The sequence below is a fragment of the Sorex araneus genome, chromosome 5 (assembly GCF_027595985.1).
Source record: "Sorex araneus isolate mSorAra2 chromosome 5, mSorAra2.pri, whole genome shotgun sequence".
Lineage (NCBI taxonomy): Eukaryota > Metazoa > Chordata > Mammalia > Eulipotyphla > Soricidae > Sorex > Sorex araneus.
The window spans coordinates 194,727,278-194,743,289 of record NC_073306.1 but is presented as its reverse complement, the minus strand read 5'-3'; the positions used below and the strand labels follow the sequence as shown (position 1 = coordinate 194,743,289).

Here is a 16,012-nt window from a genome sequence, read left to right as displayed (position 1 = left end):
ATTTTCAGTGCACATATCCCTTCCCGTGTGGGTCCTCAAACCACACTTTACCTGGTGTTCCCTTCTCTATGTGAGCTGCCCCTTCCTCCAGCGTGCGAGGCCAGCTTCCAAGCCCTGGAGCCAACTTCCTGGTTGTGTAGCTATCTTTAACTCTCACATACAAGAGAAATCATTCTGTCCTGATTCCTTTTTTTCTGACTGACTTTACTCAGCTTGATTCTATCTAGCTCTATTCATGTTACTTTAAGTTGCACAATTTTGGAGAACTATCTCTTTTTATTTTGCATAATTTGAATAATTCTAAAATATATTCAACATATATTACCAAAGAAAATTGCATTATTTTTTCTTTTTTTCTTTTTTTTTTGCTTTTTGGGTCACACCCAGCGATGGTCAGGGGTTACTCCTGGCTTTGCACTCAGGAACCACCCCTGGCGGTGCTTGGGGGACCATATGGGATGCCGGGGATAGAACCCGGGTCGGCAAGGCAAATGCCCTACCCGCTGTGCTATCGCTCCGGCCCCAAAATTGCATTATTTTTTAATGTTCTTTCTTTAGGTTCATGTATTTCACGATATATGTCAGACAATATTTATAGCAAGATGGATATTCTGTGGCTGTAATTTCTACTTCAAATCTAATTGTAACATTTGCTAACATGCATCATTCCTTTCTGCCTTCTAGATCACACAGTGAGTCTTGCCAGAGTAAGGGGAGAACTCCTACCCGGTTAACTGCATATCCATTGGAAGTTAATGCCTTTTTAACTATGAGATACCTGCATTGACTATTTATCAAATTAAAAGTGAATATTTCAGGTAATAAAATATACTTCAGTCTTGCAAATGGAGGTCAAAATGCATACACGATTGTTGAATACTTTATTTTGTAGAGTTTATGGGCTGATAGATATGAACTATCATCTCCAGGAGAGTAAATATGGGAGAAGGAATAAAGATTCTAACCTATGTAGCTAACTGTTGATTGGGAAGCATCATGCTGAGTGAAGCTAGTCAGAAGCATAAGGACAAATATGGAACGATCTTCTTCATATCTGGGACATTAAGGAATGTAGTAAGGAAACAACATATGCTTAAATGCAACAGAAAGTGAGAGGTAATAGTCAGTAGGGAGCACATCACTGTATGACAGATAGGAGAGATGGGATGATGGTGACATTGGGAAATGGTGGAGGGGAGATACACTGGTGGAGGATGTGGTGTTGGAATGTTTTATGCTTGAAACCATTATCAGTATTGTGAATCACTATCTAAAATAAAAAAATTAAAAAGACCTAAAAACTCGGTGAATATTTTGTTTCTTTCTTTGTCAGCATCATCCAGTTCAGGTTTATAGATATGACCTATCATATCCAGGACAGTAAAATTGGTACCTGAGTTTAGGAACAGTAAAATTTTCAAACTATATAGCTTGTAAAAGATGATCTTTGCCTTTAGTGTGGCAAACAAAAGCACACCTGGTTTTATCCAAACACATCAAAGTCACTCAGTTAGTGAGAAATGTTTAGGAAAACATTCTTTACTTTGATCTTGGTAGGTAAAGTGTTTTCCTAGACATTTTCCTATGGCAATAATGCAATTCATTGAGCCTTTTGCTGCAGAATGGCAGCTGTAGAGGCTGCTATTGGAGCAGCAGTCATAGCAGCTGAAGGGGTAGTGGTGAGGGAATCAGGCTGAAGGGTGGGGAACTCAGTACTTTTTTTACTCACTGATGCTGCGGAAGGAATCGTGGTTTTAGCTGTACTTGCAGCTAAAACCGGAAGTTCCTAGTGGTCCTTGAAAACAACGTTTGAAGATTTCTTTGGAATCAGGTCTAGTAAAAGTGGGCTATCAACGATAAATCGGAAAGGCAGGAAAATGTCATTCTTGTCTCTTGGATGATCATTGGAACTTTGTAGATATTCAGAGGTGAATTCAGATTTGGCAAAATTATTTGGATGAATACTTCGTTCTTCAGATGGATTTGATGCTTGCTCATTGAAACTTTTTTCGGTCTTGGTGAGAAAAGAAAATAACAATTTCAATGAGGGAAAAAAAAGAAAATAACAATTTCAGAAATACAGATGAGACTTATCAAATCACTTAAGTCCTGTCATTAAATATTGTCAGTTAAATTTGTGTAAATTTTCTAGCTTAATTCCATAAGTAATTCAGTGAGATCAGCCATAATCAGAGAGATTTGAAATATTTTTTAACCTTAAAATGAAATCAGCTATAAAGTATTTTAGAACCCAATTAAAAAAAAGATTTTAAGCTTATATTCTTTGAGGTAAAAATTTCAGATTTTGAGGATGAAAGTGATTCTATAATGGATAGAAAACTTGTCTTGGATGCAGCCAAGAAAATAACAATTTCAGAAATACAGGTAGCTTGCCAGGCTCTGCTGTGTGGGCATGATACTCTTGGTAGCTTTCCGGGCTCTCCAAGAGAAACAGAGGAATCGAACCTGAGTCGGCTATGTGCAAGGCAAATGCCCTACCCGCTGTGCTATAGCTCCAGACCTAGTCCTTCACCAATCCTATTAACTTACTAAACTTTGGTAATTTAGTGACTCTGACTATATCTCTTAATATTTCTTGGGTTGCATTTACAATAATTTCTTTATCTCTCATCAACTCCTTTTACTTTCAATTATGAATGACATTGTGAGAATCTGTAAGTTGTGAGAAGCATAAATGTAACTTACTTTATCTGGTCTGTTTGGTCTTTGTGCATCAGTCAACTAAAATGAGGTGGAGAATACAAATATGCATTAAAACTTGGTTTAGAGTATATGTGGCATCTTAAACATACTAATGATAAATATCAATGAGGCTAAAATATGGTTTGTTTAAGTGCATGAAGTGCTGCACTATTGGAAACCACCCCTAGTTAAAAAACAACAATACTCCCCTCTCCTTCACCAAACAACACTCAGTCAAGATAGCTCCTTGGGTGTAAAACAAGTTGACTTTAGTTTAGACTATGAGGGCTGCAAATATGTGTCCAGGCAGTAAACGTCCTCCTAACATATGAAATTACCATGACATTAATGTCACTTGTCATCCCGTTGACCTTTGATTTGCTCGAGTGGGCACCAGTAACTTCTCCATTTGTTCCTGTCAGATGCTACTGTAGCCCAATGGTATCTGCTCACTCCAGAAACACGAAGAACCTCAAACCATTCGTTCAGGGTTTTGATGAAGTCTGACCATCTTGTAGGTGGGCAGCCATGCGGTCTTTTGCCATCCTATGGAATCCAGTTGGTACCAGCTCTAGTTCAGCAGTCCTCACTAGATCACGTTACGTGTCCAGCCCATCTGATTTTCAACACCTTGGCAAATGAGACAGTGTCCCTGATTCTTGATCATCGACAGAGGTTGGAACTCTGGATTCCTTCTCTCACTTGAGTGAAATGTCATATTCCAAGCATAGCTCTTTCGATTCCTCTTTGGAACTCCCGAATAGTGTTTTCTTCCTGTTTTCGAAGGGCCCAGGTCTCTCAGGAGTATGTTATAGTGCAGGAAGAACAGTGGAGTTGAAAAGATATACCCAGAGCCGGAGGTTCTTTGTCCTCTTAACAACTTCTTTGCCGCTCTTGAAGGCATTCCACGCCGCTCTCTCCCTCCTGCGCAGTTCTGGTGCCAAGTTGTTCCTCATGTTGAGATCTTGACCAAGGTACACAAAGCTGCTGCATTTGGAGATGTTCATTCCATTGAGAGCATATGGAATGTCAGGGACTAGTTCGTTTTCATGAACATTGCCTTGGTGAGATTCAGCTGCAGTCCAACCTTTCCACACTCATGGTCGAAGTTGGCCAGCATTTGTGCCACTTGGCTAATGTTTGGTGTTATGAGAACAATGTCATCAGCAAAGTGGAGGTGGTTTAGTTGCCGACTGTCTATCTTCACTCCCATTCCTTCCCATTCCAGTTGTCTCATGATGTTCTTGATGGTGGCACTGAAAAGTTTGAGTGAAATGGTATCACCCTGCTGAGCCCCTCTCTTTACGTCGATGATCACTTCCTTGTAGAATGGTGAGATCCTAGTGGTGTATCCTTAATACAGCTTGTGGAGGATCTTGATGTACTGAGTTTTAATGTCCTGTTTGGCTTGGGCTCTAATGACTGCTTCAGTCTCAACAAAATCAAAGACCTTCTTTAAATCGATGAACATTAGACAGAGCGGCATCTTGAACTCATGCGAAACTTCAATAAGCATGATCACCATGTGAATATGGTCGATCATGCTGAATCCTTTTTGGAACCTGGCTTGCTCACATGGTTGTCCTTCATCTAGTGTTCTGCGTATTCTATTCAGGATGACTCAAGTGAACAACTTGTAGTCGATGGACAAGAGGCAGATTGGGCAATAGTTGCCAATGTCGTGGATGTCTCCCTTCTTGTAAAACAGAACAGTCCTATTGGTTTTCCATTGGGACGGAAATTTGCATTCAGACAGGTAGAGTGTGAAGAGCTGAGCCAATAAAAAAGAGCAAGGATTAAGAATAAATATACTAAGAGAGCAGATGAACTAAAAGATGGATGGGAAGGAGGTCAAGATCTAGTATTCACAGAGTTAGGAGGGAAAATGTATACAAGGACTTCTAGAGAATGGAACAAAGAGGTTGCCAGGTGTCAAAGGTTTGCCCTCTTCTTTACTCACTCTGAAATTTCAGGACTCTGAGATTAAAAAGAGTTTAACCGAACAGGCCTAAAGTTCACGGATCACTCCTGGTGTGCTCAGAAGCCCAAATGTGGAATAATAGGTTGGATTCAGTGAAGGGCAAATGCTTTAACCATGACAGTGTCTCTTCAACCCAAGAATGTTTTTTTGACATGAGAGAATGGAGTTTTAGAGGAGAAGCTGAAGTTAGAAGAGAGTGAGGTGACACAAATTGGTGTGGCACTCAAGAAATTATGACTGGGACGTGAGGAGGATGTCAGATCTTTCAGATGCAAGGAAATAGGATTGCTGCCCTTTTATATGAATTTCATTCAGGAAAGATCTTTTAACACCTCAATTCAATACTTTCATAAGGAATTTGCTATAAGAAAAGAAGAGCTCAAGTTTATAGGAAGCTTGACTTAAGATCTCAAAGCATAGTATGTAAACAATATGGCATAATATTTAAACAATAAAGATCTGGAGATAACAACATCCTTGTCTTCAGGCTTCCTGGGTGATTCATTGGCCATCCACAACAAAATACATCCCCTCTGAAAAGGCAGTCCTATGGGTGCCCTTGTGAAATATGTTTACAATTCATGGAATGGCTTGATAATTGTCAAATTGGACATATAATTTCAGCTAAATAAACCTAAATAAACCTTTAAAAATGTTAGTCTAAATATCTAGTGCATACTCTTTCTGGGAAATTCATGTCTAGATTTTTTGAATTTACTTGATCTGAATAAAAACCTTCATTCAGTTGCAAAGTTATTTATTAGTTTAACTTATAATTATTTTTTTATCAATATGCTTTCATTGTTTTAGGGAAAAAGAAATATTCAAAGACTAAATGAATACTGATAGATTTGAGAACCCTGTCTGGTGCAGACAGAGGAACAGAGACAAATAAAGTGAAAGAGATAGGAGAAGTTTATTGGAGTGTGCTCCTGGGTGGGACTCTATGAACTTCTGATGAGACTGGAATAGAGCCTGTCCCAGGAGAGACTAAGGGGGACTTTTACTTTGTTTGGGGCAGGAAAAGGGGAGAAGGAAACAAAGACCAGTGGAACCAGAGTGCTTCGTCTGGCCTGTTATCTGTAGGGGATGGATATGAGGAAGTGTGAAACGAAGCCTAATGACTCCCTGTCTTCCAGGTTGGGGGCGGATGATCTTTGATTCTGGGAATGTCACTATTTCATCTGCCAGCCGCCATTTGGTCCTGAGCAAATCTTACAATAACCAGGATTATTACTTCAGAAGTAGAATCAGCACTCACAATATAAATTTATGACATGACGGACACTCAATTACACATTATGGAAATTCTAGAGACAACTTATAGTTAGAAAAAAATAAAAGAAAAATATTGATTGCAGCCTAATATAAATTAAAAAATTAAGAAAATTATATTTTTGACAAGGGTAAAGTTAAAGCAGGCTAATATAATGCTGTATTGACATAAAATGATGACTTAAATCTAACCTTTCTATTTAACATGAATATTATTTTTTATACTTACCAAGAAGCATGCTGTAAAAATCAAGATGATTTCAATCAAAATTAAGTTTTCATCTTGGGGCTTTCTAGGAGTAGCAGCAAACCGATGCTTCATTAGTGATAGAAGAAGAAAATATTTTTTTTTTTAAATCGTAAGCAAACAAAAATATCCAGGTGTACTTGGGCATATCTATTGCATAAATTCTATCTTGTCTGGTATATTAAGATGTTGAGCCATTTACATGAAAATTGTGTCTAAGCAATATGAGTAAAAGATAAGAATAATGAATTCCAACAATAAAAATATATAAAATTAAGATTAATGTCTTATCTCTTGATCAAAAGTATATTTAATCTAACTTTTGAGCTCCTACTTGACAATTACTAATGAGTTGCTCATGTAAAATCACAACATGATTGAGTTTGAGATGAGGTGATTTTCTTGCATTGTAGTCTGTTTTTTTCTATGAGATGAAGATCTTGAAGAGAAGTACATCAATGTGCAAAAAAGAGATAAAAATATCTAAAACTTTACTTGAAAATTCCTCAGGAATAATAAACTGAACTTACTGGGAAAATCTTAAGTGTTCATGACAGTGTTACATAGAGTTCAAAAATATCAATACTGATAATTATGGAGACTGTAGAAATCAAGAAAATGTTTGTTAAAATAATAAAATGGAAATATTTGCTATATGTAAATTATACAAATATGTAAGTACAGATAAATGCAAGCAAAAAAGTATGATGACAGTTTATATGATAATTTTCTGTTACATATTTACATAGATTTTAAAGATGATATGTTGACATAATGCCAAAAACAGTAACAATAAGTCTCTCAATAAGAGACGTTACTGGTGTCCGCTTGAACAAATCGATGAGCAAGGGGATAACAGTGACAGTTGACATAAAAATGTCAAGAAATTGCCTTCAGAATGGCATTATGTTTTTGATTTTTACTTTATATACCCTCAAATCAGGGAGGAAAATTAAAGAACAACACTTATAACTTAATATGTTTATAGTTATAAATATGAAATATTTATACGATGAATCTTATTGCTTTTTTCTTTCATGTGCTTCTAAAATCTTGATGTTTCTGGTAGACCAGGATATGGCCCATTATGTTTTTAAAAATTATACTTCAACATAAGAAAATAGTTAAATCAAGTAAAATTTGAGACATTTAGATTTGATATGTTCTTTCTTTTATAATAAGTAAAATAAAGGGGATAGAAGTACCCAATTAACAAAAAATTATTTCCAATTAATTTCCAGAAAATTTAGTAAAATATATGCTCTATTACTGAAAAAATTTAAATTTTGTTAGACACTAAATTAGACTATGCAATTGTGTCAAAAGATCCATTTCAAAGTTGTTCTGGATGCCTGAGGTCAAGCTTTTAAAACAATTATGCTGGCTGAATATTAACGTTTTACTAATAAAAGAGTTTTGATCAAATTTATTGATTAGTTAAACACTTAAATTTTTTATTATATTTGCTTTGCAATGCACTGTCTATTAAAAATTTTTTTAAAAGATACCATAATTCAGTGATCCCTCTTTGGCTGGTCTTGCTCTGCCAATCTGGCTTCAGCTCCTGACGTCTGGAAGCTCAGAGAGTTTCAGTGATTCTTGTCTTATAAAGGATTTTCCCTATTACTCTATTTGTCTAGTGTGTTCATATTACTAAGAAAAATATTATCATTTAATATTTGCTTTTAGGCTAACTGACATGGCTTCCTGAAGCCAAAAAAGATTTTCAAATGCTGTTAACATTTTGTCATTTTTATTTTTCAGAGTCATATAACCTAATTTTCAATGCATTTTAAAAGGCTTATTTTCTAAGGATAATCCTTTGTGTCAATGTCTTTCCTTCATTTAAAGTGTTTTCTTAAAAGACACAACACTTGGCTTGCTCTTTCATGCCAGTGGGGTTCTCCCTCAACGCTTTTCTTTCTTATTTTCCATTCCATAGAGGGCCATGTTCTCTCTTGATTGCTTATTCCTCTCTTTCTCTCCTCTCATGTCTTTCTAAGTAATTTTCCTTCAATAAAAACTATCTTAATTCATTGAGAAAACAATAGCAACAATAACAATATGCTAATAAATGTAGAAGTTGATTCTTGATCACAAACTGTAGGCCTATGAACAATTTCATAATAAAGACTGCTCTGGTATTTACAAGAATGACTTGCTACTATGCGCAAATGTGAATTGTGAGCTGGTAGAACATAGTTCAAGATAGGGACTTCTTTCAGGGATCATCTTTAGCTTTTAATATTGGCATACTTTATTCCTGAATGTTAATTTTTCTGAAGTAATAAAATTCACTCAACTTAAGCTGTAGTCAAGGGAAATTAACTAAAAGCACTGCATTCTTTTATTGCAATTTTCGAACTTAATAAAAGATATATGAGTAATGAAACACAAAACAGAAAAATCACATACTTACAGATAGATTAGGACTGAAGTGATAGCACAGCAGGTAGGATGTTTGCCTTGCATGCGGCCGACCCGGGTTCAATTCTTCCATCACTCTCAGAGAGTCTGGCAAGCTACCGAGAGTATCCTGCTGGCGGGGCAGAGCCTGGCAAGCTACCCATAGCATATTTGATATGCCAAAAACAGTAACAAGAAGTCTCACATGGAGACATCACTGGTGCCCGCTTGAGCAAATTGATAAACAAAGGGGCGGCAGTGCTACAGTGCATATATATGTATGTATGCATATATATGTATATAAATATATATAGTAGCACACAAGGGACAGCCTGTAACAACATGTTAGTAGTCTCTTATATAAGGACTTAATGGCTCCAGTGAGATACAACACTCTTCACACTCACACACTTTCTTCTATGAAAACTGTTTTGGATTATTTTTAGCTGATTATTCATAACGAGCAATACATAATAACTTATTTAGTATGTGCTTTTGGGAAGATTTGGGTGGTGGTGGAAAAGTTCTAAATAATGGTGTGGTGTGGAATGGTGTGGTGGTGTCACAATTGGTGCTGGAAGACTGAGTGTAATACATTATTGTGAATAACTTTACAAAGAAATAAAATAAAAAATTAAATAATCTCTACCAGTACTACAAGATTTGGATTTAATACAGTTGCACTCCCTAGAAATTTGCTAAATAATGCAGCTCAAGATTTTGGTTCATATTACTGGACCAACACACCCAGTGTTACCTGCTGCTAAAAAGATACTACACTTGGGTCACAACACCCTCCAAAAAAACCCTTATTCAGATTTTTTTAAGTGGCCATAATGTTATTCAAAATTTGGTGTATCTCTGCACCTGTACATTCACTGCAGCACTATTTATAATCCCCAGAATCTGGAAACAACCTGAGTGCTCAAGAACAGACAACTGGTTAAAGAAACTTTGGTACAACTACACAATGGAATACTATGCAGCTGTTAGGAAAGATGAAGTCATGGAATTTGCTTATAAGTGCATGGACATGGAGAATATCATACTATCATTTAACTGAAAGCCTCCATAACCTAATTGATGAAATCAATATAAAATATTTAAATTTGCTCACTGACTTAACAGAATTTTTTCCCTTTTATTTTAGGCAACATGATATACAAATCTGTGAATGGTAGAGTTTCATGTATAAAATTCCTGCACCAATGCATTCACACCAGTGCCATCTTCCTCCAACATTGTCCCATTGTCTCTGCTGTGCTCCGCGCCCCCCCCCCCCCCCCATACACACCATGCACCTTTGTGGTAAGTTTCCTACTAAAAACCAGTTTTCAGTTTCTGTTGCATTTCTGCATTTATTGTTCCATACAAAATCTCTTATTTGAGATAGACTATTTCGTGTCTCTCCATCGCTTTCCAATTTTACTCAGCATGATTTTCTATGGAGACATCTACATAGCATGATTTTATCTTTTCTTAAAGTCGAGTAGCTTTCCATTGTGTATGTGTACCACAGTTTCTATATGCAGTCATCTGTTCTAGGACTCTTGGGTTGTTTCCAGATTTGGGATATAGTAACATAATTTTTTGCCCGCACGGCAGAGCCTGGCAAGCTCCCCGTGGTGTATTCAATATGCCAAAAACAGTAAAAATAAGTCTCACAATGGAGACATTACCGGTGCCCGCTCAAGTAAATCAATGAACAACGGGACAACAGTGCTACAGTGCTACCATAATTTTTATTGAGCTTTTTTGCATCTCTGGGATATTGAGCATCCACTGTGTTCAAATCTATCAGACCTGAGCAATGAAGGGAAACCTTATTTTTAGGAAAAGAGATCTGATATCTTTAATGACTCAGGCTACTCTATAACTGTGTTTTGCATTATTATTAATAGGCTTCCCTTCAATATCAAAATGCTCTTTTTGATGATTATTGTAAATATTTTATATTTTATTTTATATTAATAATTTAATTTATATTAATAATTAAATGTATATTGATAATTAAATGTATAAATAATTAAATAACCTTATGATGTGAGATAACATCATTGCATGATAGCCTCAAGTGAGTTGTTTTAGGCGGGGGGGCTAAGGGTGGGGGGGTTAGGGGCGTGGGGGGTTAGGGGTGTGGGGGTGCGGGGTGGAGCTATACTGGGATTCTTGGTGGTGGAATATGTGCACTTGTGAAGGGATGGGTATTCGAGCATTGTATAACTGAGATTTAAACCTGAAAACTTTGTAACTTTCCACATGGTGACTCAATAAAAAATTTAAAAAAAAAGTGAGTTCTGTTTTGTGATCAAATGCATTTTTCCCCACTATCTGAAATAATTTGGAGTCTTGAATCGCAGCACTTACACACGTAACCATCTTTAGATATAGGGTCTCTGCAGATGTAACCAGATTACTATTACAGGGGCCTAATCTAATTACTATCTTTTAGTAGAGAGATATTTGAATAAAAAAACACAGAACAACCTGTGATGAGGGATATAAAGATTGTAACGAAATGTCTTTAAGTCTAAGAAAGTTAAAACATTCCCAGAAACCAATAGAAGCTAGAGAGATCCTTTCTTGGAATATTTAGTCATAGCATAGACATACTGATAACTTCAATTCAGACTTATTTCCTTTAGATCTATGGAAGAATAAATTGATATTTTATGCCACCTCATATGTGGTCCTTTGTTAAAGGTTTCATAGAAATCTAGTACTATAGACACTTAAAAATTATGTTTTACAGTAAACATTATGGTGTGTACTATGGGACAATATGATGGAATACAAGGATCTAAGTGGTTTTGAGAATTTATGGAATACTTGTAACAAAAGAAATATTATTTAGGATACTTAAGTATGAATACAAAGAATTGGAAGGTAGTGGTATGTTCAATGATTCTGATAGTAGAAACATCTTGATGTTCTGAAGAAAATGAAATGTAATTGCAATAAGTGAAAAAATGTATATTAGAAAGCTTTTACAGAAAATTAGTCACAGTTGTACAATATGTGAAGAATATCGTGAATAATTTGAACTTTGTGCTAAAGGTGAATGGAAATCACTGAAACATTCTCATGATGGAAATAGTATTATGATTAATTTCTACTGTAAAATTCTTATGAGGTGAAACTTCATCTATAGAAAACAATGGAAGTTTCTAAAAATATTTTTACTTGTCATATGACCCAGCAATTCCACAATTCCACACCTAGATATCTATCTGAAGAGCATAAAGTTACTAATTCCAGAAGTTATGTACTATATTCATTGCAGTGTTATTTACAATAACCAGGGACTAGAAACTCTCAATTTCAGCACTTGAGGAATTAGTCAGTCATAAGTGGTTCTTCATATATTCTCATAGTCATTACACCCGTGACTGATCTGTAGTGAATACAAGACAAACTCTCAGCCAATGGCTGTGTCATTGACTCAGACAAAGCAGTCCCTAACTATTGAATTCTAGCACACAGAAAAGGTTAATGTGACATGAAGCTGGAGGATACTTAGATTTCCATTTTCTCAGTTTAGAAAAGAACATGAAATGAAATAATTTAGTTTTAGAAACATATTATATCAGGGCTGGAGCGATAGCACAGTGGGTAGGGTGTTTGCCTTGCATATGGCCAACTGGGTTCGATTCCTCTGCCCCTCTGAGAGAGCCCAGAAAGCTACCGAGAGTATCCGGCCTGCATGGCAGAGCTTGGCAAGCTACCCATGGCGTATTCGATATGCCAAAAACAGTAACAACAAGGCTCACAATGGAGAAGTTACCGGTGCCTGCTCGAGCAAATCGATGAACAACGGGACAACACTGCTACAGTGCAGTGCTATCATTATATCATTATAAATTAAAAATCATGATTTTAAAGTTACTATTTCAATTTTATTGATTTTATTGATCAATGTTTATTGTTTTTTTAAATTTTTAAGTAAAAATCTTATTTTCTTGCTGTGTTCAGAAATGAATATGTATTTGAAGATAAAAAATATAAAAATTAAGACTCCAAGTGTCCAATAGCAAGTAAATGGATAAGAAAGATGTGTCTATGTATATATATATGTATATATGTATATATCTCTCCAATGGAATATATATATTCAATGGAATATTACTCAGAATAAGAAAATTTGAGATCATGCCTTTAATACAATGTTGATGAAATTGTGTCATGTTAAGCAGACTAAGTCAGGATGAGATATACAAATTATATCTCTCATATATGGTACATAAAGAAATAGAACATAATTGAAGGAATGCAAGCCCAGAGGTGGAATGGCTGAAGAAAAACTACAGGGACGGTTAAACAAAGGATGAAATTTGAAGTAGATAAGGCGAATTTTGGAAGGTAAATAGAATAAACAAGGTAATTTCTCTTTACTTACATCTCTAGCCAAACACATTTATTTATACACAGTAAATCAGTTGCTGTCAAAAGGTTTATTGAAGAAAAATCAGCAAAGTGAAAACACCCATTTCAAAAGTCTATGAGAAAAGAATGAAGTGTCCTTGAATTGCTAATCAAAAGCATAAGAGGAGTGCATGATCAGTGTTAATACCTGAAAAAATTAACAAACATTTAGGAAAGTAATTTTAAACAGAAAAAATTAAAATAATCTATATACAGTACTATTTTTGCCAAATGGTCATTTGCAGAATATATTTTTGCCTTAATTGTATCTGATATGATCCAATAGACCAATTACATTTTTTTGATATGGGTGCTAAACAATTAGAGATACCTAACTTTGTATAGAATTTAGTGTTCACTCATGAAATTAAAAGATAGTTTTATATTTTAGAAATTGCAGTTTATATATTAATAGAACCATTGGCTGCATAATTATGAAAATTTTGTTTAGAATAAACATTTTAGACCTCTTAATACCACATTTTTGCCATAGGTGCTAGTTTGATTCTATTTCAATCTTTAAACACACTAAAATGATAGTAGGTAATAATTAAAATAGCATACATCATCAAGGGAGCAGAATGTTACCTTTCATTTCTTTTTTTTCAAATCTCAGAGGATTGGGATCAAATATTTTATATTAGAGTATAACTAATAATCCCAACAAACTTTGTCATACGAGGAGGACCTCTTGTACAACTGAGTTTTTTAAGCCTCCATAAATATATTCTGTTGCTTGACCTCTACTTCTAAGCATCTGCATTTCTATGTCTAATACTTGCCTTAAATGTTTAGGTTTTTCCATTATTTAAATATTTTTGGTTGCTGGACAAAATTCTTTGATATTAAACTATCTAGGCTATAAAGCTTCGGTGTGATCTCTTTTGCTTCTTTCACATAAGGATCTCTTCTGGATGTTCTTGAAATAGTTTAAAAACACCCATTTCCATGTGCTCTGTGGTTTATAGTTTCTAGAACAGAGTTCCAAAAAGTGCCTCAGTGTCTGGAGTTACTAATTATGTTTTAATATTCAGACACATTGTTTCTTGTAGTAGATGGCTCTTCCATGATAGGACATTCATATATTAATGTAGGGACCACAAAGTTATACCTGAATTCAATAATAGCAAACAAGGCAGAATAATTCTTAGCTTCTTTTTGGCAATATCTTTCTCAACCCAGACATTAAGTTTATCCATTGTGAGCTTCATCAGTGAGTAAGATATCCACTGGATGGTTATCTTTGTCTTTTTCAACAGAAGTACTGAGTTCAAACACTGTGATGAACTTTTCCTCATCAGAGTCAGTTATTTCAATCACATCATCGGGAACATCTTCTGGAAGAATTAACTCAATCTCAGTTATCTTTTCATCTGCAAGCAAAGTTATGTCTGGGATAGTAGTGAAATATTTATCAGTGGCAGGAGAAATTTCAGCCTTAGGAGCAGAGGTGTTAACGGTATGGACTACATTATTAGTTGCGATCTTAGTTTTAACCAAAGTATTATAATTGGTACTATCAGGTTCACTCCTTTTAGCTTGAAGGTGAAGTGAGTCAGCAATATTGGCAATGCTTTCACTTAGTAGGCCAGATATTTTGGAACTTTTAAAGACATCTTCATCTTCGGACTCAATAGAATCCAAAATAATATCTTCTTGTGCTGAATCAGTGGGAAAATCTATTAAAGAGACAGTAGCATCTGGTGATGCAATATTATCTATTTTCACTGGAATGATATTTTCGATAATAGAGTCATTATCCGTGGGATTTGTGGTGCTTGTCAGAGTGGTAGTTTCTTTCTCCAGATCGGTTGATGACTTAGTAATATTGTTCTCAACGTTATCTTCTGATTTTTCTCTTTCCTTTATAGAGGTAAGTTTGTTGTCTACAGTTGTTGAAGAAGTGGTTTCTTGTGTATAGTCATTTATGAAATCGACATGGTCTCCTTTTAAAACAATGGTTGTTTCTGATACAGAAATAGTGCTGTCAACTCCAAAGAAAATGGTTGCTTCAGTTGTTTCACTGCTTTCTGTTGGAGGATGAGAATAAATTTCTGGCAAACCATCTTCAGTCATCAGACAAAGTGGCACCATGCACGCTTTCATAGATCTTTCCCTGGGCGCAGTGCTATCACTAGGCTGGTGCTCATTGTAGTGATGGAAACATTGGTCATCATGGTTATTATTGCATCAACCACACAGCCAATAGAACTGCGTCTCTCTCAGGTTATTCCTGTGCTGTGATTGGATGCTATATGAAAGAGTCTTAATGTTTGATGAAAAAAACAACAATCCTGGAGTTTTTTATTATGAAATCACACATGATGTGAATTCCAATTGGAGTTGTCTCACTTGAAATAGCCATTATAGAATCGGCCAAGTACTTTGAGAATTTATTATCTATTGGGGCAAATTCTAGGAGTTAGAATAGGCTATTATTGTTAGTTTACCTTTCATACAAGTGTATATATATGTATATATGTATACCTATACATATATATATTTTAAACACCTTTCTCTTGAGATTAAGAAGTACTTAAGTTTATACAAATCTTAATCATATTTTTGGAAATAAAATGTGGGCTCTGAAATGTAGTGAGGTGGCATAGATTTCAGTTTGTTCTTTTCTTCAGAGAAGAAATTTCACCGTTTCAGTAGAGATAATAAAATATAAGTTGTTGGCCTATTAATCTTTTTGCAGTACTATTCTTCACAATAATTATTAATTATTTTTTTTCTTTTCTTTTTTTATTGAATCATCATATGGAAAGTTACAAAGTTCTCAGGCTTATGTCTCAATTATACAATACTCAAACACCTATCCCTTCACCAGTGCCCATATTCCACCACCCAAAACCCCAATATACCTCCCCCGACCTCCCTGCCTGCGTAACTGATAAATTTCACTTCATTTTCTCTTTACCTTGATTACATTCCATATTTCAATACAAAACTCACTATTGTTGCTGGAGTTTCCT

The 16,012-nt window shown here is 35.3% G+C and overlaps 1 protein-coding gene across 1 annotated transcript; it reads right to left on the bottom strand.

Annotated features, from left to right (window-relative positions):
• Nucleotides 1-14,057: 14,057 nt before the first annotated feature.
• On the bottom strand, nucleotides 14,058-15,128 carry CABS1 (calcium binding protein, spermatid associated 1). Its single transcript, XM_004621694.2, is given in 1 exon segment — nucleotides 14,058-15,128. A coding segment is annotated over 1 exon segment (1,071 nt).
• Between the last annotated feature and the right edge of the window lie 884 nt (nucleotides 15,129-16,012).